The 22,258-nt window shown below is 46.2% G+C and overlaps 5 protein-coding genes across 5 annotated transcripts in view; 3 read left to right on the forward strand and 2 right to left on the reverse strand.

The window, feature by feature from the left end:
- The window catches only part of ripor2 (RHO family interacting cell polarization regulator 2), a 115,043-nt gene extending 107,735 nt beyond the window's left edge, over positions 1-7,308 (forward strand). The window contains exons 20-25 of the mRNA XM_048229520.1: positions 1-59; positions 815-988; positions 2,367-2,569; positions 3,268-3,351; positions 3,669-3,759; positions 4,222-7,308. The exon at positions 1-59 is cut by the window's left edge and continues 97 nt beyond it. Of these exons, the coding sequence (XP_048085477.1) occupies positions 1-59; positions 815-988; positions 2,367-2,569; positions 3,268-3,351; positions 3,669-3,759; positions 4,222-4,322 (712 nt within the window). The 3' untranslated portion in view covers positions 4,323-7,308. The remainder of the gene's footprint in view (positions 60-814; positions 989-2,366; positions 2,570-3,267; positions 3,352-3,668; positions 3,760-4,221) is intronic.
- A 165-nt stretch (positions 7,309-7,473) lies between these two features.
- LOC125285173 (armadillo-like helical domain-containing protein 2) lies at positions 7,474-8,583 on the forward strand. The gene is made up of 2 exons (XM_048229466.1): positions 7,474-7,771; positions 7,936-8,583. The coding sequence occupies exons 1-2, from the start codon at positions 7,561-7,563 to the stop codon at positions 8,397-8,399; spliced, it is 675 nt and encodes a 224-aa protein (XP_048085423.1). The 5' UTR covers positions 7,474-7,560; the 3' UTR covers positions 8,400-8,583.
- Positions 8,423-14,563, reverse strand: gmnn (geminin DNA replication inhibitor). Its single transcript, XM_048229464.1, has 7 exons — positions 14,394-14,563; positions 13,800-13,881; positions 11,659-11,754; positions 11,340-11,496; positions 11,021-11,103; positions 9,446-9,556; positions 8,423-9,020 (listed from the first exon to the last, which is right to left on the reverse strand). Exons 1-7 carry the CDS (start codon positions 14,426-14,428, stop codon positions 8,772-8,774), a joined length of 813 nt encoding a protein of 270 aa, XP_048085421.1. The 5' UTR covers positions 14,429-14,563; the 3' UTR covers positions 8,423-8,771.
- Positions 14,564-15,738: 1,175 nt separating this feature from the next.
- Positions 15,739-21,024, forward strand: c20h6orf62 (chromosome 20 C6orf62 homolog). Its single transcript, XM_048229465.1, has 5 exons — positions 15,739-17,359; positions 17,576-17,752; positions 18,578-18,703; positions 19,023-19,157; positions 19,718-21,024. The coding sequence occupies exons 1-5, from the start codon at positions 17,231-17,233 to the stop codon at positions 19,841-19,843; spliced, it is 693 nt and encodes a 230-aa protein (XP_048085422.1). The 5' UTR covers positions 15,739-17,230; the 3' UTR covers positions 19,844-21,024.
- Positions 21,025-21,162: 138 nt separating this feature from the next.
- On the reverse strand, positions 21,163-22,069 carry acot13 (acyl-CoA thioesterase 13). The gene is made up of 3 exons (XM_048229467.1): positions 21,933-22,069; positions 21,540-21,724; positions 21,163-21,431 (listed from the first exon to the last, which is right to left on the reverse strand). The coding sequence occupies exons 1-3, from the start codon at positions 22,014-22,016 to the stop codon at positions 21,272-21,274; spliced, it is 429 nt and encodes a 142-aa protein (XP_048085424.1). The 5' UTR covers positions 22,017-22,069; the 3' UTR covers positions 21,163-21,271.
- Positions 22,070-22,258: the final 189 nt, after the last annotated feature.

Consider the following 22,258-nt stretch of genomic DNA (forward strand, 5'->3'; position numbering starts at 1 on the left):
CCTCCATCGCTGCCTCACACACACCCTGCCGGACACACTACCCCTCAGCCCAGACACCGGTGAGTGTGAGTGTGTGTGTGTATGGACATATACAGTACGTGTTTGTGTGGGAGAGAGAGAACATGCATTGTGTATGTGTGTGAGTGTGTGTGTGTTTATGGACATATACTTGTGTGTGTTTGTGTGGGAGAGAGAGAACATGCATGGTGTGTGTGTGTGTGTGTGTGTGTGTGTATGGACATATACTTGTGTGTGTTTGTGTGGGAGAGAGATAACATGCATGGTGTGTGTGTGTGTGTGTGTGTGTGTGTGTGTGTGTGTGTGTGAGTGTGTGTGTGTGTGTGTGTGTATTGACATATACTTTTGTGTGTTTGTGTGGGAGAGAGAGAACATGCATGGTGTGTGTGTGTGTGTGTGTGTGTATGGACATATACTTGTGTGTGTTTGTGTGGGAGAGAGAGAACATGCATGGTGTGTGTGTGTGTGTTTGTGTGTGTGTGTGTGTGTGTAAATATAAGTGTGTGTGTGTGTTTGTGTGTGTAAATATAAGTGTGTGTGTGTGTGTGTGTGTGTGTGTGTGTGTGTGTGAATATAAGTGTGTGTGTGTGTGTGTGTAAATATAAGTGTGTGTGTGTAAATATAAGTGTGTGTGTGTGTGTGAATATAAGTATGTGTGTGTGTGTAAATATAAGTGTGTGTGTGTGTGTGTAAATATAAGTATATGTGTGTGTGTGTGTGTATGTAAATATAAGTGTGTGTATGTGTGTGTGTGTGTGAGTGTGTGTGTAAATATAAGTGTGTGTGTGTTCTGCAGTGATCCGGCTGGTGGTGAGTGAGATGGTGGACCGCAGTGAGCTGGCGTCTCCAGCGGCTGGTTCCGCGTCTGCTCTGGCCCAGGACGTTCTCACGGTGTTCCAGTTCCACCGCTACGCCACAGAGAACCGAGTGGGCGACATGCAGGAACACCTGCAGCAGCTGGCCGCAGAAGGTACCGCCCCTACACACACACACCTACTGACAACGCCCCTACACACACACACACTTACTGACATAACGCCCCTACACCTACACACCTACTGACATAACGCCCCTACACACACACACATACTGACATAACGCCCCTACACACACACACCTACTGACACAACGCCCCTACACACACACACCTACTGACACAACGCCCCTACACACACACCTACTGACACAACACCCCTACACACTAGAGTGCGGATCGGGCCGCAAATTTATGTCCGAACCCGACCCGAGCCCGACGCAGATGATGTCTCCGTTATTCCCATGCTAGTGATTAAATGTTCACGTTTGTGGATAGCCTGTCTTTTTAGCCCATTAAACGGAACACACAACAAATTGTCTACAGAATCAGATGGCGTGTACGCACGCAGGAGTCACACACAGCATACATTAACACAAGAGGCCCAAGCAAGCATAGCCTATTGAAATAAATTCTTGTCTTACCATTGGACGAAAAGTCTTAAAATGAACTGCAACAGTGGATTGAAACTACAGTGCCTCTGTCACTGATCCATATGCAGCATCGGCGTTAATTGGGGCAACTTCGAGGAAATCCTCATCCAGTTGAGCGAGATGACCTACTGGTAGCCTATGTCTTTACCACAGTATGCAACATAAAATAATCTTAAAATCAAAACAATTTTTTAACATCATCCAAGACTGTGCTTATGTGCATATGTGTGAAATGTGCATAACCATTTGTTTATGTATCGTGACAACAGCGTGTGCATTTCAGGCATGTCTGAAATCGTTGTCACGATAAACAAATCTTGCACACAGGAAGAAAGCTATTAGGTCTTTTTTACATTTTACTTTATTCTGAAAAAACAAACGTTTGCATCATGTAAAGCAGACCTGTTGGATACCCAACATAATAAGGAATTTTAAATGTAAAGCGTCCAATGCATATCGCCCCCATGTGTCCGAACCCGAACCGAACCCGACTACAATTTCTAAATATTTGTCCGAACCCGACCCGACCCGTCGGGTCCCATCAGGCTCGGGTCGGGTAGCCACACTCTAGTGTGTGTGTGTGTGTGTGTGTGTGTGTGTGTGTGTGTGTGTGTGTGTGTGTGTATACCTTCAAGTGTTTGAGAGGTCGGGTCCCGTCGGGCTCAGGTCGGGTAGCCACACTCTACTACACACACACACCTACTGACATAATGCCCCTACACACACACCTACTGACATAACACCCCTACACACACACACCTACTGACATAATGCCCCTACACACACACCTACTGACACAGGGTCAGTACATAATGCCCTAACATAACGCCCTTTGTGTGTGTGTGTGTGTGTGTGTGTGTGTGTGTGTGTTCTCTACTCAGTGGTGTTAGCAGAGACTCTGGGCTCAGGGGACAGCGAGAGGTCACTGCAGGAGCTGGAGAAGGTGTGTGTGTCCTCGCTGCGTCCCCGTGTGTCCACCCTGGCCGCTGTCGCTGCACTCCTGACCTCAGAGGACACACACCTCAGCAAGGCCGCCATGTCCTTCCTCACCTCCGCCGCCGCACACACACTCTTCAGGTCAAAGGTCAGCCCTCACCCCCCCCAACACACACACACACACTTTAGGTCAGAGGTTGGCCACTTCCTCCTCACCTCGGCCAACACACACACACACACACACACTTCAGGTCAAATGTCAGCTTCCTTCCTAATGCGTATAGATAGTGGATCATATGTAGCACATCTAGAAGCGTTCCACTGCTCTGTTCTACAGATCTGCCCTCTGTCTGAGGCGGACGCTGTTATTAGCACATATGACTGACAAACACACACACACACAAACATACATACACACACACACACACACACACTTCAGCTCAAATGTTCTACAGATCAGCCCTCTGTCTGAGGCTGACGCTGTTATTAGCACATATGACTGACAAACACACACACACACAAACATACATACACACACACACACACACACACTTCAGCTCAAATGTTCTACAGATCAGCCCTCTGTCTGAGGCGGACGCTGTTATTAGGACATGTGACTGTTTCTCAGCCTCTGATTGGTCGACCTGCATGATTGATTGTGTCATAGCCTCTGACTGGCTAGCTCAGCCGGGACTGATTGGATGGCTCCAGGGTGGCGGCCATTTTGGCTGAATGTTCTCACACGCTCGGCTCTTGTGTCAACTGTCTCCCCTCAGCCCTTTACCCCCTGCCTGTGATCCCGCTCACAAATGAGACTCTCGTGTGTGTGTGTGTATGTTTCCACAGGCTGTAGAGTGGTACACACAGGCGCTCTCTGAGGTCGGAGTTCACACACAGAGAGCAGCTTGTGCTGCCCTCAGCTGTCTACAGGTCAGTCATCCAGATTTAACCCTTAAAGCACACACATGCGCACACACACACACACACACACATACACACACACACACACACACACACACACACACACACACACACACACACACACACACACACACACACACACACACACACACACACACACACACACACACACACACACACACACACACACACACACACACACATACACACACACATACACAAGACACACACGCACACACACTGGTGTACTGGTTATGCCAGACTGATGGTGTGGTCTGTGGTAACGGCTGGTGCAGAACCTCAAGAACGTTCCTCTGTATCTACAGGCGACGGAGAGCATCGGTGCCATGGTGACCCTGTGCCACTCCGCCGATGAAGAGCTCCGCCACCTCGCCATCGAAACGCTTCTGACCTTTGGTAACCACCGTAATCCACGTCTACTGGTTTTTCTGTAGTTGCGTATTCACATTATGCCATGTTGACCTTTGGTGACCATCGTAATCCACGTCTACTGGTTTATTCTGTAGTTACGTATTCACATTATGCCATGTTGACCTTTGGTGACCATCGTAATCCACGTCTACTGGTTTATTCTGTAGTTACGTATTCACATTATGCCATGTTGACCTTTGGTGACCATCGTAATCCACGTCTACTGGTTTATTCTGTAGTTACGTATTCACATTATGCCATGTTGACCTTTGGTGACCATCGTAATCTACATTACATCTCTCTCTCTCTCTTTCTTCTCTCTCCCTTTCTCTCCATCTCTCTCTCTCTCTTCTTTCTCCCTTTCTCTCCATCTCTCTTCTCTCACTCCATCTCTCCCTCTCTCCATCTCTTCTCTGTTCTCTCTCTCTCTCTTTCTCTCTCTCTCAGGTGAGGAGGGGCGCCTGGCGTATGAGCAGCTGGACATGGTGTCCAGGGAGATGGTCCGACTGGGCACGCGCCGAAGCACCGCCGTCACCACAGCCTTCTGAGGTCGCCATGGGAAACGGCCGCCGTGGAAACCACCACTATGGGGGCGGGCATCATGAAATCTGCCCCCCCACCCAATACTCCTCAGCCTTGAGCATGAATCAACACACACACACACTTACACATACAGACATGCACACACGCACACACACACACACCCCAAACCCCACACAATACTCGAGCCTCGAGCATGACTAAACACACTCACACACACTTACACATACAGACACTCACCCACACAAGTATGCACACATTCTGTCTTGCTTACACAAACACACACACACACACACACACATTCAGATACATACACATATGTGCTCTCTCACAAACACAAAACATACACACATGCAACCCAAGGGCCCAAGAAGAGGTTCTGTTGAGGGCCCGAGAAGAGGTTCCTCCTCTGGAGTTCTAGACTGTTTGGATCAGAACCTCTGTGTCTAGAACACAATGAAGCCATCTTACTTCTGTGCAATTAACATGATTATTACGCGTTAATCATTGGCGTCCATGATATTCACATTAGCGTTAATAATAGCCATAATCATGTAATAGCTACATTGGTGTATATTCCTCCAGTTCCTATTATAGTTCTTGTTTAGTTCTTGTTTAGTTCCTGTTTTGGTTTTGTGCGTTGAAGTTGCACTGCAGCAGGCTTGTACATATGCCCCCCCCCCCGCTCTGCTTCAGGGATGTGCAGGGGCAGCCAGGCTGTGTGTGTGTGTGGGGGGGGGGGCTCTGCTTCAGGGATGTGCAGGGGCAGCCAGGCTGTGTGTGTGTGTGTATGTGTGTGTGTGCGTGTGTGTGGCAGGGATGTGCAGGGGCAGCCAGGCTGTGTGTGGAGGGCTCCAGGCACCCCGTCATGTGATGGTGTAATGAGGCGGGTGTAGTGAGGAGAGGGGGGGCTGACCATTTGTTCCTCTCACACACACCCTCCGCTAGGTCATGACCTCAGTCAGGGATTGGGTGACCTTTGTGTGACCTCCTGGTGGGGAGTGTGTGTGTGTGTGTGTGTGTGGGTTCGGGTCCAGAGGCGGTGAGCTTTGAGGAGAAGCACAGCCCATCAGGGAGACAGGACGCGGACACCCACTATCAGATTAATGGTACCAACCCAGGAGCAGGAAGAGTGGACCTTTGGGTTGGGTTCTGTGTGAGTGGACCTTTGGGCTGGGTTCTGTGTGAGTGGATCCTTGGGCTGGGTTCTGTGTGAGAGGATCTTTGGGCTGGGTTCTGAAGAGTGGATCTTTTAGGCTGGGTTCGGCCTGTGTGTTAGCGATCTTACTGTGAATGCGGCCCCTGAGACAGGTTCTAAGCGGCCCCTGAGACTGGGGTTCTAAGCGGCCCCTGAGACTGGGGTTCTAAGCAGCCCCTGAGACTGTGGTTCTAAGCAGCTTCAAGCTCTACGTCTCTTTACTACTGAATAGAGGGTGAACCAGGACGAGCTTCTGTTTTTTAGTATTCTTTTTTCAGCTTGGTTCTCCTCTTGTATGTATTTATTTTGTAAACAAATGCAGTTGTTTTAAACAGTGCAATGCTAATATCGTTCTGTAATTTGTATTAATTCTTGTTTTTGATGATGAGCACAGATTCTGTTGTTAATGTGTTTTTGGGTTTGACGTTCAGCCCATATCTGACAGCGGGATCTGGGACAGACATGAGTCTGATCTAGCTCACATCTAGCTCACATCTGGCTCACATCTGGCTCTGATCTGGCTCACGGCTGGCTCTGATCTGGCTGTCATGTGGGGAATGGTGAGAAGCCTTTCAGTCGTAGGGAACACATATCAGTGGTCTTGAGACTGCAGCATATTCAACCTGATTCTGTTTGATCAACTTCACAGGTGTAAATAACTGAACCGTTTTAGCCCTGTGCATTCTACTGTTCTTCTGTCCACATTTCAGGAACATCTTAAAAAAGATCATCAAAATAGTTTTATTTTACACAAATATCCCCTAAAACGCACCTGGTCATCTTGGTGACATTTATCTCATTCAACATGAAGTAAAAACCAACCAAAGCAGAATTTGATACCTAACTTCAAATCAGGAGACAGAGAGGCACAAGATGGAATGTGTCCGTTACTAGGACAACCAATAACATGAGAAGCACAACTGAAGTTTGACTTAATACATTTATATTTGCATTTAATATGTGTACTACACCCTGTCGGAAAGCCATAGCGATAGACAAAGCAAATTAATGTATTTAATTAAGGCTTTTTATCATATTTTTGCTGTATTATAATAAAAATAGTATTTTTGGATTGGCAGGCAGTAAATGTTTTAAGTTATGACTAAACTAGAGAGAGGCCTTTATTCAGAGTATTGCTTTTCTGCACAGTTAAGTTATGGGTGCCTGTCACCCTGCGAAGCGGAGCTTCCTTCCTGGAGTTTCAGCAGTTGTGTGTGTGCGTGTGTGTGTGTGTGTGTGCGTGCGTGCGTGCGTGCGTGCGTGTGTGCGTGCTTGGTTTTTAGTGTTTTTATCCTGCTGTGTGAGGAGGCGATCCCACTCCACCGAGTCGAGGCCTCTGCCCTCCATGCACGGGCTTCGGAAAAGTTACCAGTGTTTCGGAAGCGCCCGATTGCCTTTTGCTCAGCTATACAAACGCTCACTGCTTCTGTTGTGCATCTGAATCCTACACAGATGATGTCTTTCAGTTGTAAAATATGAATATGCGATATTGTCGAGTTTGTTTTGTTCCCTTTATGCATTCTCATGGCAGACTGCAGGGTATTTGAGATGGGGTATTTGACTGCAGGGTATTTGAGATGGGGTATTTGACTGCAGGGTATTTTGAGATGGGGGGAGATTGAGTCACACACTGATACAAATGTTGGATATAGGACTCAAGTGAAAGCTAATTATGTTCTTGTTTTAGGCTTATGAGCTTCTGTACGCATCATTTTCCTTACTTGTTTTTGAGATTTACAGTATTCTCTCTGTTCATTGAAAGTGGCAATAAAGTTTATTTTTGCATAATTATAAAATGTTGGGTCTGCTGTATTATTTTGAAAGTATCCAAGTATCTGAAAGCATAGAAACCTCAGTAATTTAGATATCCCTTTTAGAAGACAAGTGCCTGTGATGTCACAGCCATGATTCCATCATTTACCAAACATTCCATCATTGCATCATAAAGACTGCTGATCAGATCGGAACCTCCAGAAGCGGAATCCTCAGTTTTAAAGCATAAACATGAAAACACTTCTATTTAGTATGTGATCTGGAAGACTCTGAATATGTATCAGTTGCTGTCCAAATTGTACCACAACTACATCAGGGTGCACCTGTTTGGTAACGTGGAGCAAAGTACCAGCTTTGAGGAGGACACAGGAAAAATCCGCCACCATAAAAACATCCGGGAGGCCGGGGCGCAGCTACAGAATGAGGCCCTGCCCATTGAGAAGAGGCTGGAGGCCGCCCACAAGCTCGGGGTGCTCGGCTACACAGGTAAACCTACCAACTGGCCAGACACTCCTTTACATGCCCTGGGCCACCCCTAGGTTGAACCCCTGCTAACGGGGAGCTATGCTATGCTAGCTCCCCATTAGCAGGGGTTATGTTATGCTAACTCCTGCTAATGAGAAGCGATTCTATGCTGACCCCTGCTGCAGGTGGCTACGAGGCGGGCAAAATCGCTGCAGACTTTCTGCCAACGCTGGTGGATCTGCTGACCCAGAGATGGGTGGAGCTCAGCGACGAGCACCTGACGCTCCTGCTGGAGGCCCTGAGCACCGTGTGCTACGGACACCTGAGCAACCAGGCGCAGGCACGCTCCCTGGGCCTCGTGTCGGCGCTGCCCGCCATGCTCACCCCCGCCGCCCCCCACAGCACCAGGGTCAAGATGTGGGCCTGCTACCTGCTGGACGTGCTCTGCTGCAACTTCGTGCCTGCCCTGCGCACCCTGGAGCGTGAGCCGGGGCTGCAGCCCAGCCTAGAGGCCCTGCAGGCCGAGGACTGGATGGGGTGGCCGTGGAACTACGCCACCGTTCTATTGCTGGTTCTGGGCTTCAAGCACATAGAACCGATCGTGCGTAATGGCGAGCCTCGCCTGACACACACAGGAACCGTAGAATAATAAGAGAAAATACAGACACACTGTTAATAAAAACAAGGAGTGAGCAGTTTATTTTCATGTACACAGGTCAAGGCAATGCTTATGTACAAAGGGGGTGCAAGAAAACTGCACAGTAACAATAGCAGAAAAAAGTAAAACATGTGTAAAAGTACATCAACACTAAAACTTAAATTAAAAATGGCATGACTCATTTCTCCAATGCACCACATGGGCAATTGCACTTGTTACTCTCCAGGGCCCTCCATGCTGCATCCTAGTACAGGGCTGAGTGTGTGTGTGTGTGTGTGTGATGTCCATATGTTTAGAGTGTGCATGTATTAGCCCTTGGTCCTTAGCAAGACTAACACTCAATCCTAGTCCAGATCTTAATCCTCAGTCCTCCTCTCGGGCAGATTCGGGCTCCTCTTCGCACTCTGTGGACGATGGCTCAGATTCATCTTCCTCTTCCTCACTCTGTGCGCCATCCTCATCTTCCTCACTCTGTGCGCCGTCCTCCTGTTGCTCTGCCTCGTCTTCCTCTTCTGATGGCCGGCTGTAGTCTTCCTCACCATCCTCCTCCTCAGCAGCAAAGTCCAGGTCCCGCACGTCCTCCAGGTTGTCTGGACTCTTCCCAGTTAGCCTCTAGCAAAGAGAGAGAAGGTTTTGAAAGCCAAGGTGGGTACACTGATCACACACCGGTCTGGAGACAGAATCTGGAGACAGAATCTGGGGGTATTCCAGAAATGAGGTTTAACAAACACAGAGCTTAAACTTCTGGTTGTCTGAACCTGTGGCAACCAAAACCGGGGCCATAAATAAATAAATAAAATAAATAAAAATGTGTAGGGGGCCAAATTACATGGTAAACCTCAACAAGGCCAAACCTAACTAAACAAACTAGTGCACTCACCAACCCCCCACCAACCCAGCCCCCACCTCCATTCTCCTCAGCAGCTGAACTAGCCTACACCCCCCTCCTTCCCAGCTGCGTCCAGTCCCCTCGTGCAGCGTCAGCGGATCATGTGGTGTTGGCGAGACGCATCGTGTGGCGTCGGCGCGGCGCTCACCTCGATCATGTCTGCCATGTGCTGTACGTGCTGAGCTAGCTCCTGCAGATCTGCGTTCTCACTCTTCAGCTGGCCGATCTCCTCGTCTTTCGCCTCAATGGCCTTATGGAGCTGGGTACACACACACACACACACACACACACATCAATCTACAATCACCTCCAATGGCCTTATGGAGCTGGGTACACATACACAACAATCAACAGCTCCACAATGGCCTTATGGAGCTGGGTACACACACACACACAACAATCAACACCTCCAATGGCCTTATGGAGCTGGGTACACACACACACCTACACCTCCAATGGCCTTATGGAGCTGGGTACACACACAACAATCAACACCTCCAATAGCCTTATGGAGCTGGGTACACACACACCAACAATCTACACCTCCAATGGCCTTATGGAGCTGGGTACACACACAACAATCAACACCTCCAATAGCCTTATGGAGCTGGGTACACACACACAACAATCTACACCTCCAATGGCCTTATGGAGCTGGGTAGGCACATACACCAATCAACAATCAACACCTCCAATGGCCTTATGGAGCTGGGTACACACAATCAACAATCTACACCTCCAATGGCCTTATGGAGCTGGGTACACATACACAACAATCAACAGCTCCACAATGGCCTTATGGAGCTGGGTACACACACACAACAATCAACACCTCCAATGGCCTTATGGAGCTGGGTACACACACACACCTACACCTCCAATGGCCTTATGGAGCTGGGTACACACACAACAATCAACACCTCCAATAGCCTTATGGAGCTGGGTACACACACACCAACAATCTACACCTCCAATGGCCTTATGGAGCTGGGTAGGCACACACACCAATCAACAATCAACACCTCCAATGGCCTTATGGAGCTGGGTACACACAATCAACAATCTACACCTCCAATGGCCTTATGGAGCTGGGTACACACACACACAATCAACAATCTACACCTCCAATGGCCTTATGGAGCTGGGTACACACACACACACAAACAATCTACACCTCCAATGGCCTTATGGAGCTGGGTACACACACACACACACAATCAACAATCTACACCTCCAATGGCCTTATGGAGCTGGGTACACACACACACACCACAATCAACACCTCCATCAGGGTACATTTACTGCAAACAGCCTTGTTTAGCCCTGATGAGCGATATTCCGAGTGAGACCCAGATGGGACAGCATCAGGATCAGAGCGGTAGGCTCACCTGGAGCATGGGAACGTGGCTATATGGTGGATCATACGGGCAGATCAGGTGGCTATATGGTGGATCATACGGGCAGAATGGGAGGCTATATGATGGATCACACGGGCAGAACAAATGGGAGCACAGGATTTCTTACTTGAATATTAAAATGTGCATGAAAACCTAATTAGTATCAGTCATCTGGCCATCCACCTGTAGCCCAAGGTGGCTATATGGGAGGGTTATCTGGGTCTAAACGGCATTGGGTCCTGCTCATCTAGAGCGTGGGAATGAACCCTAAGGTGGCTAAACATTAGTGAGCTGCTCTTCAGTGATTAACTCGCTCGCACACACACCTTCTCGTTCTCCTGCAGGACGTTGTAGAGGGCTTTGCGTCTCTCCTCAGCCACTTCTTTCCAGTAGGTGGACGGAGGGGCATCTGGGAGAAAGTGACAAAATCGTAAGACCACAATGACCACCACCCTCGTGCTGCTACCATGACTACCATCCTCACGTCGCTACATGTGAGCAATATGCATTTCTGTTTGCAGGAGCGTAGAGAGACAAAAGCGTAAAAACTACAGCGACGCAAATGGAAGCAAATTACAAGTCAACGTAGAGACAGAAACCAGGAGCCAAACCAGACACTATGTGCCCAGGTCCACAGGTTCCTACCTTTGATCATGAGTTCATAGGCCTCCTGAGAGACTCCCTCTGGGAGATGGTCGTTCTCAGAGTCTGCAGGCCGAACCGCAACCTCCGCCTTCACCCTCTTAGAACCCTTGCCCTGTTCTGCGTTCCACAGCTTCCTTTTGGGAACAGCCTTACCCGTCTGGGGAGCAACAGATCGATGCATTACGCAAGCCCATTCCCTTCCCCCATGCCACAATCAGAATTTCAGTTTGACTAATGCACATAGAACGGATCCCTGTATTGGATGTTCACCATCATTAAAGTGGGAAGTGTGTGTGGTGTGTGTGGTTGCACCACCAACCTCAGCTGTGCGCTTGATGTTTTTGTTGACAGCAGAGGGCTGCAGCACATGCAGGGTCCTTCTCACTGGCCCACTGGCTGAGGCTTGGAAGAAGCTCTAGAGAAAGCAAAAACAAAAATAAACAAAAACACGTCCACTTATGCTGGATCAGTGATCGCCCCCTAGAGTCCACTTATGCTGGATCAGTGATCGCCCCTAGAGTCCACTTATGCTGGATCAGTGATCGTCCCCTAGAGTCCACTTATGCATATGGATCAGTGGATCAGTTATGCATACTGGATCAGTGATCGCCCTAGAGTCCACTTATGCATACTGGATCAGTGATCGCCCCCTAGAGTCCACTTATGCATACTGGATCAGTGATCGCCCCCTAGAGTCCACTTATGCATACTGGATCAGTGATCGTCCCCTAGAGTCCACTTATGCATACTGGATCAGTGATCGCCCCTAGAGTCCACTTATGCATACTGGATCAGTGATCGTCCCCTAGAGTCCACTTATGCATACTGGATCAGTGATCGTCCCCTAGAGTCCACTTATGCATACTGGATCAGTGATCGCCCCCTAGAGTCCACTTATGCATACTGGATCAGTGATCGCCCCTAGAGTCCACTTATGCATACTGGATCAGTGATCGTCCCCTAGAGTCCACTTATGCATACTGGATCAGTGATCGCCCCCTAGAGTCCACTTATGCATACTGGATCAGTGATAGTCCCCTAGAGTCCACTTATGCATACTGGATCAGTGATAGTCCCCTAGAGTCGGAAATCTGGTGGATAGACCATCAACTCACAATTGTGTTTCCATCCAAACAGTGAGTACTTTTTGGATTCTGTATGCATCATGGTACTTGTTGCTTACATTTTTCCTCAGGATAGATAATGTATCCATCTATCTGTGTGTATCTAAACATACAAAGAGGTAGATAGGTTTAGATATAGATGGATATGTAAACCCATCTACCTCTATGTATCTATATGCATCTCTACACATCCTTAAGGAGTCTATACCAGCTGATTAACATAAGCAGACAGCAGGACCCTGTGCTTTTACCAAGTGTGTGTGTGACTGTACTACGCCACAGGCTACCAGTGCCTCTGTATGTCCACCTTAGTTAAAGAGTAATTCCAGCAAAATTTGACCCAAGGCCGTTTTCCTGCATTAAAAACACAATACACAACGTATTACTGGTTAAAAACATGCAATTTGGGAAGTGTTTCGCTCATGGCCCTTAGCTAATCCACTGCTTGCTCATGGCCCTTAGCTAATCCACTGTTTGCCATTTGGGGCTATAGTGTATAACGGGGCAAGCTCTGTAGTGGTTGATCAAAGAAAATGACTGTCTCCACGGCTTATTTGATGTGTTTTAATGCAGAAAAACTCTTGGGTCAATTTTCGCTGGAATTACACTTTAACAGCCAATCATCTCCAGTTTCATTCCAGACAGCCGAGCCATTATCAGGAAGAGTGAATAGGTGCTGCTCTGTGTGTGTGTGTGTGTTTCAGTGAGCGTGGGAAAGGGGCAGACCCCAGTCCTCTGACTCACAAGCTCAACACCTCACATTCCCACACGCTGCTATAGGCTACTGGGCAGCCAACACTCCTGTACAAATAAAACCACCGTGGGAAGCAGCTCTCGATCCTCCACACCCGGCATGAGGGGGCAGGTTAATGTTTTCGCACAGAGACAATACATAACTACATTACTCAAGCCAATTTCAAATGGAGTTCTCACAATGATTCATTTGCAGATATCAAAGTCTACTAACAGGTCGTCAGGTTAGATTGGTAAGTAAATTAATCAGGACTTGTCTTGACCCCAAAGTGCAATCTGGTGGGGGGATATTGAAACCAGCACAAACTAAAAACATTCACAACAGCCAAGAATTGTTCAACTCAGTCCTAACCAATCCAATCATGGACACTCACTCTCAACAATGTCCAATCAACGTTAACGTATACAACAACAACGTCGTCGTAGACCCATTACAGCATATGCTAAAGAAATAAACGATACAATATATTCCCAAAAAATGTAAGCATTAGCAACGTATTGAAATTAATTCATGCCTCTAATTACCAATATTAATTACCACTAAATGTAAATAATGTTATTGCTTACAGCCACTACAATTTACCTTAATGTTCTCGGAAGTCTTGTCAGAGGGTCTCAATTTCCGGATGGAACTCATGGCTATTCTTTTTTCAAGCTTCACGTTACTGAAAGAAGACAGCGAACATTAGAAACACACAACATACGACAATTTGCCACTACGGCATACACTGGGATCAAGTTCATTTTCACAGTACATGATCCTGTTAAGGGCGACACAACCCATTTTCTTAATTCGCATCATTTCGGATAGGCCTACACCGCGAGATCCCGTAACTTTCGCCCTGCTTAGAATCTTCATTATGCAAACTTAAACCGGCACATAAATCATAACCGCTCCAACTCAAACCTGGTGAAAGGTGATCATGCGCTTAAGAGAAAAAGTGAAAGAATTCCGTTAAACGAAATTATTTGTAACGTTAACTTAACACGGAGAGCTAAGGTTGTTGGGAAGTTAGCTAGATGGCTAAGTTAACTGGATAACTAAAGAAGTTTCAAATATTGAGTGTAGGCTACTAGCCTAGCGCTGCTGACAAGGGTCAGGAAAAGGGAACAAACTTGGAACGCATAAAACTTCACTTTAACCAGTATTATCACGGTATCGTAGACAATCACTTACTGTATCTTGGAAGACACCGGGCAACTACAATCCATCCAGCCCAAAGCGCGCCACAAGCTTAAGTAGTCGACTGGATCACGTGGCCTTACCCACGCGCGAACAGTGGTCGCTTGCTTCCTTTTGTCTGCTCACGCGCCTCACCTGCTGGACAGCTGATGTGTAAACATTTTCGTGCTGAAATGAGTAAACTATGAACTTTGCATAAGTGTCTGAGCAAACACAGATACTAACTTTAAGACAACCCTGAAGTTATCGTGATTTTATATTAATTGTATGGTAATTGTATTATTAATTTGCGTGTTATACGTTAATACTTTTTGACCCAGCACCTGTTTGTTTGTTTTTGGATGTGCGCACCACGAAATGTTTCTTTCACTTGTTGTCTTGTACACTCAATTAAAATGTAATGTAGCCGCCATATATTGAGGGCTCTCAATGAATATAAAAACGAGATCATTTTAGTCGTGTCAGAGCCCGTCTTATTAGACATTCTCTGGTCGTGTTGTGCTTGCCCCTTTATGGCGGCCTTACATTGTACGATTTTGGTCTGTTTTCACAGTCGGCGACTAAATTTCCAAAGTCGGACAGAAATCATGGGAGTTGTACTGGAATCGCGGCGCGCTCCCGTCAACTAGATCGTTAAGTGTAAGGTGCCAATCTTAGCGGTTTTAAGTCAGTCGGAGTCAGTCCTTTTCTAGTTTTGCCGTTACGACAATATTAAACCTGTTTGATATTATCGCAAGTCTTTCTAGTCGTGGCTCATGCAAATAATGACATGAACTATAAAAACCAATAGTGACCTCTCTTCAACACCAAGCAGGAAGGGGCAAAGTAGGCGACAGCTGTGGCCTATATGATTATTTGTTATTCTTATAATATTTGTAATTTCTTATACATATTTAGTTGGCTCTTCCACGTGACAGAACAACTCTATATCGGTTAGGGATGTCACGCATGAAACAGTGCTGCAGAAACACGAAAATATGGCTTTGAATTTAGGCTATCATTTAAATTCCTGTTGATATCTATTGCACGATGGGTAATAATTTAAAGGAATCTAGTTGCAGTCTTGTAAATAGTGACCCTGCAAGATCCCCAGTCATTGCAAAATCATAGTCTGTGACTTAAAACTCTTTTACTTGTCTTTAGATGTGAGAGGGTCTGAGACTGTAGTCTTTCAAAAATCTTTGCAAATCTTTCCAAAGTCTGTCAGTGTAAGGAGGGCTTCAAGAGCATGAAATGTTGCGTGGTGCCCATTCAAGCGCAGTTGTCATCAGCGATATAAGTTCACGAGTGTCAGACTGTTTTTCATGAGGCAGCTGTCACGTGTCCACGCGGTGTCTGCAGAACTGCGTGACGCGCAGGAGCCATTTTGGATCATTTGTTTGGCGAGGAGCGCTGCCGTTCTTTACTCAAACAGGAATCGAAGGCCGGAGACGTCAAAGAACCGATCAAAAGTCGTTTTGCTCAATTACTGATAAGTATGGGTCCGCCAAGAAGCAAATCTCGTCGCATATCTCCCGAAAGAACGGAGGATTTCTGTTGGTTTGTCACTTTATCTTGACATGGCATGGCTGGCTAGGTTGGTTGTTTGTGACGACTGAAAAAAAAAAAAAGCTCGAAAACAAGCGGAGATACTACCTTGAAGCGACATCAGAAGAGAAAATTAATCTACTGTCAACTGTTGGCATAATTTAATATACGGTTGTTACCCCTTTGACGAGATGGGACAAAGCTAGTTAGCTAGTTAACAGGCTTTGTAACTAGTTCAACAATGTGGCTGCAATTTAGACTCCTCAAAATGGTGACGAGCAACAATAGTTAGCTAGGTGGCTAGCAAGCCTCGCAAGATCCGGGTGTTCACTGTCGTAAACTAAGCCTTCTGTTAAATCAGGCAAAAAATGTAAAAAGGCACATTACCCAGCTCTTAAGCAAACACAGGGGCCCGTTATTACATTGTTAAGTCTAAATTAAAATGTAGCTGGAGAGTTTTGTAGCTAGCTGGTGGTGAAGTGTATAGCTGCGTTGCCTAGCTAGCTAGCACAAGTTGGCTAGCTGGCCAACCATCAATAGCTCTCATCATGAGGAATGTCATCGACAATGGCGTAGAAGACCGTGGGCCAGTTTTATGGCTGTAAATAGCGACATGTCAACCTTCTCTGGTAACTTCTGTGTTTTACCTGGTGCCAACTTGCCCTGGCATCTACATGTGTCTGCCATGGTCGTCCGTACCCCCTGCCATTCAAAGAGCCGTCGCTAGAGTAGCTTAGTGTAAACAGAAATTACAAACTACAAAATTATGAACGAAGCTCTTGGTAATAGCAAAAAAGTAGTTATCTCTGCTGGAGCGTTTGTGTAGGTTTCTATTTCACAGCTAAAAGAGCCTGTCTCGGTATGGGTTTCGGAAGTAATGAGACCTCTCATTTTTATTGTCAGTTAACGTTACATTTGCAGCGACAAAAGTCACCATAATTGTTTTGCTTTCTGTTGAAATTGATTTATTCCCTGTGTAAACGCGAATAGTCGTACGTTTCTTTTGGCCTTAACTTGAATGCCCAGCTCTTAACCAATATGATCTCTTGAGAAATCTAGACTGATATTGCTAGTGTAGGTCTAGTCGCAACTAAAGTGATCAGCAGTGGCACTTTCCTATTTGCTCTAAGATGACTTAGCGTGGTTTTGTTGTTTTTCCCCTCCTATTAGAAATAGTATGTGATCCAAGTAGTCTAGAGAGCGTTACTTTTTCTCCTCTCTGAAAAGGGGTAACCGTAGCTTCGTCCTAGTCGGTAGGACAACAAAAAATAGATTCTTTTAAAAAAGTGAAACGATTATCAACAATGGGGGACGCTACTTCCCGAAGAAACCAAATGAGAAACCGACTCCGTGCTCAGCTTCGAAAGAAACGAGAATCCCTGGCTGACCAGTTCGACTTCAAGATCTACATCGCCTTCGTGTTCAAAGAAAAGGTGCGCTCGAAATGTACACCAAACACTCCACTAGGTCATACCATAAACATCTTAATTAGATCTCTAGTTGCACATTGAAGTGGCATGAAGTCCCCAGAGTCGGTCTTAAGTGGCCGTTTGTCTTAAAGCAGCATTGTTATTTTCCTAGCTTCACAGTGATTGCTTTGACTAGACACCGTTTTCTTATGCCTCCCTTTTCAATGTTGGCCTGAGCAGAAAAAGAAGTCTGCACTTTTTGAGGTAGCAGAGGTGCTGCCCGTCATGACCAACAACTACGAGGAGAACATTCTGAAGGGCGTGCGGGATTCCAGCTACTCTTTGGAGAGTTCCATCGAGCTGCTGCAGAAAGACATAGTGCAGTTGCACGCCCCTCGGTATCAGTCGATGCGCAGGGTGAGTTCAGCTGCTCCACCAGAAGGGTATTCCAAGTATGTTGTTTAGTGGCAAACCTGGGTGAGTTAACTCCGAGTAAGTGGTAAACCTCCTACAACAAGAGCCCTATGTCATTGGTTTGTTAGGAGAATGAATCCATACAGCTCTTCTATTAGGAGGTTTACCACTTTGAGTTAATATAACCAGGTTTGTCACTAAACCACGTACTTGGAATACCCCCCAGGAGTCAGAAATCCTTTTTAATACAGATTTAAAGCAACACCAAAGTTTTTTTTTTTTGCACCTTAAAATAATGTTTCCAAAATAGTTTCAGTGGTTCATCAACTCGTAACAGAGTGAAAGGCACATAATCGCACTATGTAAGTTTGCCAGATCGGTAAGTGGAATGAGACATAAGAAGCTACAAATTTGACTTGCATCTGAAGTCGCAATACATCGTACTTTCATAAAATCATGCAACATATTCTACCTTGTCTGTGGACATTGTTATTTGCAAAGCTGGTGCTGGATAAACAAATAGTGCGTTTGACAGAGGAAAAGTTCTTTGGTGTTGAAGTATCGGCTCATCTGTGCATGTTAATAGTCCATTAAATTATTCCAGCATGAACCCATTCAAACTCTGGTCAGGCATATTGTGTATGTGTGAAAAAGAGCTTGATTCCTCTGTTGAGCGATGAATCACATTCAACTATGGAATCGATGCTAAATAGTAACTTTTTAAATGAATTACTCGGCATGTGAATGAACTGCTCTCACGTGTGTGTAGTTGTGGGCAGGTCATCAGATGGCAGTGCTGTAGTAACGTTGTGTGGTCTCTTCTTGCAGGATGTCATTGGGTGTACCCAGGAGATGGACTTTATCCTTTGGCCCCGCAACGATATCGAGAAGGTCGTCTGTCTCCTGTTTTCCCGTTGGAAGGGGGCCGACCACGAGCCCTTTCGGCCTGTTCAGGTGCGCTACTCTGCAGTTCTCTCCCACTCCTCCGGCTCTACTCCACTACATGTCCACATGGCTAAACTGGCATTAGGCACCCAACTTCCTCTCACACTTTAACAAGATTTGTTTCAGGACAAGTCACCTAACCGTGATCTCACTTATACTTACAAAACTTAAGTTTTAAACTGCACTATATTTTATTGAACTTAGCGCCATGGTTTGGCAATTTGAAAACCAGAAACTTGAGCAATTCTTAGTTGACAGACTGGACTAACGGAAGTGTTATAATAGTTAATAGTATAATAGAGTTAAAATATCACTCCTCTGTTTATAGGCCAAGTTTGAGTTTCATCACGGAGACTACGAGAAACAGTTCTTGCATGCTGTTGGCCGCAAAGACAAGGCTGGAATGGTTATGAACAACCCAAACCAATCTGTGTTTCTTTTCATGGATAAACAGCACTTACAGGTAGGGTCATGTGAACCTGTCCGTCCTCTTACCAGTAGTGTTGTTAACGTAGGTCTAAATAGCGACATGCGTTTCAGTTGGCACTAGAAATATACTTTACAGTCTGTGTTACTTTTATTCATTTGGAAGTTTTATGGCGCCAACATGGCTTTATGTTTTATGGAGCCAACATGGCTTTGTTTTAAGGCACTGTGCCGGAATTTGGCCATAGGCCAGGCCATGTAATGGATAGTTATGCATATTTTTTATTAAAAAATGTAACCTTTCTGATAACTTCAGGCACGGACATTCCTCTGGCTTTATGCCCTGTTGTGAGAATGTGAATGTTAGTGATCTGCATCTCTCTCTGTAAAACTTTTACCTATATAATAAACTGGATAACTTACAAGTGTGCTAAAATGCAAGCCTATGCAATGTGGATAGATGGTGAAGTGTGATAGATAGATAGATAGATAGATAGATGCTTTATTGATCCCCAGGGGAAATTCAAGATGGTGCATGTTTGTCTCGTTCATGCTCTGTCCCTGAGCTCCTCTCTCTCTCTCTCTGTTGTCCGTCAGACTCCAAAGACCAAGGCCACAGTGTTCAAGCTGTGCAGTCTGTGCCTGTATCTGCCCCAGGACCAGCTGACCTGCTGGGGCGCGGGAGGCGTGGAGGACCACCTGCGTCCCTACATGCCCGACTAGTGCTCTCGGCCAGCGCTAGCGCCCCCCCCTGCCCACTTCACCCCAGACCCGCCCACTTCACCCCACCCCAGCCCACCAAAGCAAGTTGACCCGTACTCACCCTTAACGTTCCTCCATTGAATAGAATTGAACTTGTGCTTGGAACTCTCCTTTTTTTTGTTGACCACTCATTCTCATCCCTCCCTCCCTCACCTGACCCCTCCCCTTGCCCACGTGTTGATCAGGCCCCTCTGCCAGGTTCTGGTTTGGTCGTTACTCCACCCAACCCCACACCCTCCACCCCTCCCCGCCCACCTGTCAGAACCCTTCATAGTTTTTGTTGTTGTCATGTGAACCTGCAAAGAACATTGATTTTGATTTGAGTGGTTGTTTCTTCTTGGAGCAGCACAGAGAGCCAACACCGGTCACTGAAGGAACTCGGTGATTAAAAAGAAAACAAAAACACACAAACACAGGATCCAGTGACGGTGGTCTTCATAATGGTCATCTTGTTTTGGACAGGCTGGGTGTCCAGGTCATGAAGGATTGTTAAACTTGTCTGTTTTGTGGAGGGGGGGGTGGAAAGATGCTAGGGATGACAATCTGTGACCAAGGACGAAGAGGCCGGGGGTGGGTTGGGGGTGTTTAACTCCTGATATGCAAAGATGTAACGAGGTGAATCCTTCAGCTCATTCAGCCTAAGCATTGCTTCTCCTGTTTGTCTTTAAACTGCCTTTGTTTTGCTGGACTTATTTTATTTTCTCATTTGAGTGTCATTCCTTGCCTATAAATCAAACCTTATGTCATTTTGTTCTGTAATTTTCATGATGGTAAGATCTGGAGTTTTGGGGAGTGGACAGGTGTTGAGTTATGCAATGCTGCGAGCAACCTTGGGTTTGGTTTGGTTGGATCGACGGTCATAGTCACCAAACAAGCCTCTCGTGCACTAGACAGTGGAGCTACTGAATAACAGATTCTGGTGATGGGAACTGAGGGGAAGCGAATCGTTTAAGCTTATTTGCCAGACGGACATCCATGTCAAGGAGGACGTTTTAAGGATCACTAGAAATCTTGTTTTTCTTTTTGATTGACAGGAGAACCAATCTTGTAATAAAACTAATTATTGCAGTGCTTATAAATGGGACATGGTATCTGTAAGTCTGCTTTACTTGGTGAATGAGACATTAAATCACTTAATTGAATTTCTTTCTTGTTAAATCATTTACATTAAAACAACAATGGTAATGGCTCGTTTTTCTTTTGGGGCAATTGCGGGCATTTTTTGAAGATCTTTTGAAATAAATCCACACTGCTGAAATATCCCCACAATCCGCACAGCGTTTGAGAATCTCTTTTATTAACAGCTTTGAAAGTAGGATGATTATTTACACACAGTAGTACTACTTACTCTACTCCAGCCTGACAACAGTTTTGCCACCACACAAAATATTAACTATTACCCAGGTGTTTTGTGTGTCGGCCCTGTGCTATCAGTTTCCCCGTTGCTTTGTTGGTGAGATCTACAGTGGCAAAGGCAAGCGTCCGTCCCTGTTTCAGAACCTGCGCGGTGATCAGGACGTCTTCTCCCATCTTGGCTGCATTCATATACCTGTCAAACATGTAGTGACGTGAATGCATTTGGATACTTCAGGTGCCTCAATTTCAGCACTCGTGGCAGTTCACACGGTCTCAGGTAATGCTTTGCTCGGGGACTTACGTGATATTCATGTCGACACTGACGCCCGGTGCGCCTCTCTCTGAATACATGATCGCAGTGGTGGAGATGACATCGACCAGGGTCGCCGTAAGCCCCCCGTGAAGTGTGCCCCCTCGGTTCGTGTGCTCCTCCTCAACCTTCATCTCACATACAACCTTACCGGGGCTCGCAGATAAAATACTGACCTGCAGACACAACGCAGCGATACCCAAAACCGGTTAAACTTGTACACAGCACAGCAAGCACACTGTAACAGCACGTCCGACAGGAGAATGGACACCACAGAGAGAAGTGAAAAGTTGTCAGGTTTCTGAAGACTACCTATCTATATGACTGCGCCCCCAGCTAGGTTAACATTTATCCACAGATACGATTGTGTCTAACGTTACTAACCTTGCTTAAAACGCGGTCAAATCCAGGGGTGTCCACCATAGCCTTCATAAGCTGTTTTATTGAATTTAGTGATAGCGAAGCCATTTTGCTCTGTAAAACTGTTCAGCACAATCAAAAGACCAATGTCAACTTTCCAACACAGGTGTCCTATTAATTTGGGACCCCCGGAAGATGGATATGTTCTGGGGGCGTTCCTGGCATTTGAGAACAACCTTTGAAAATATTGTCTCAACCGATGTAATACTACTTTGTGTTTAGAAATGAACACACCAATGTTAATATTTCTTCATCTAACATATGGTTTGGTATTCTTTAATTATGAAATC

Source organism: Alosa alosa, chromosome 20 (assembly GCF_017589495.1).
Source record: "Alosa alosa isolate M-15738 ecotype Scorff River chromosome 20, AALO_Geno_1.1, whole genome shotgun sequence".
In the NCBI taxonomy this organism is placed as follows: Eukaryota; Metazoa; Chordata; class Actinopteri; order Clupeiformes; family Clupeidae; genus Alosa; species Alosa alosa.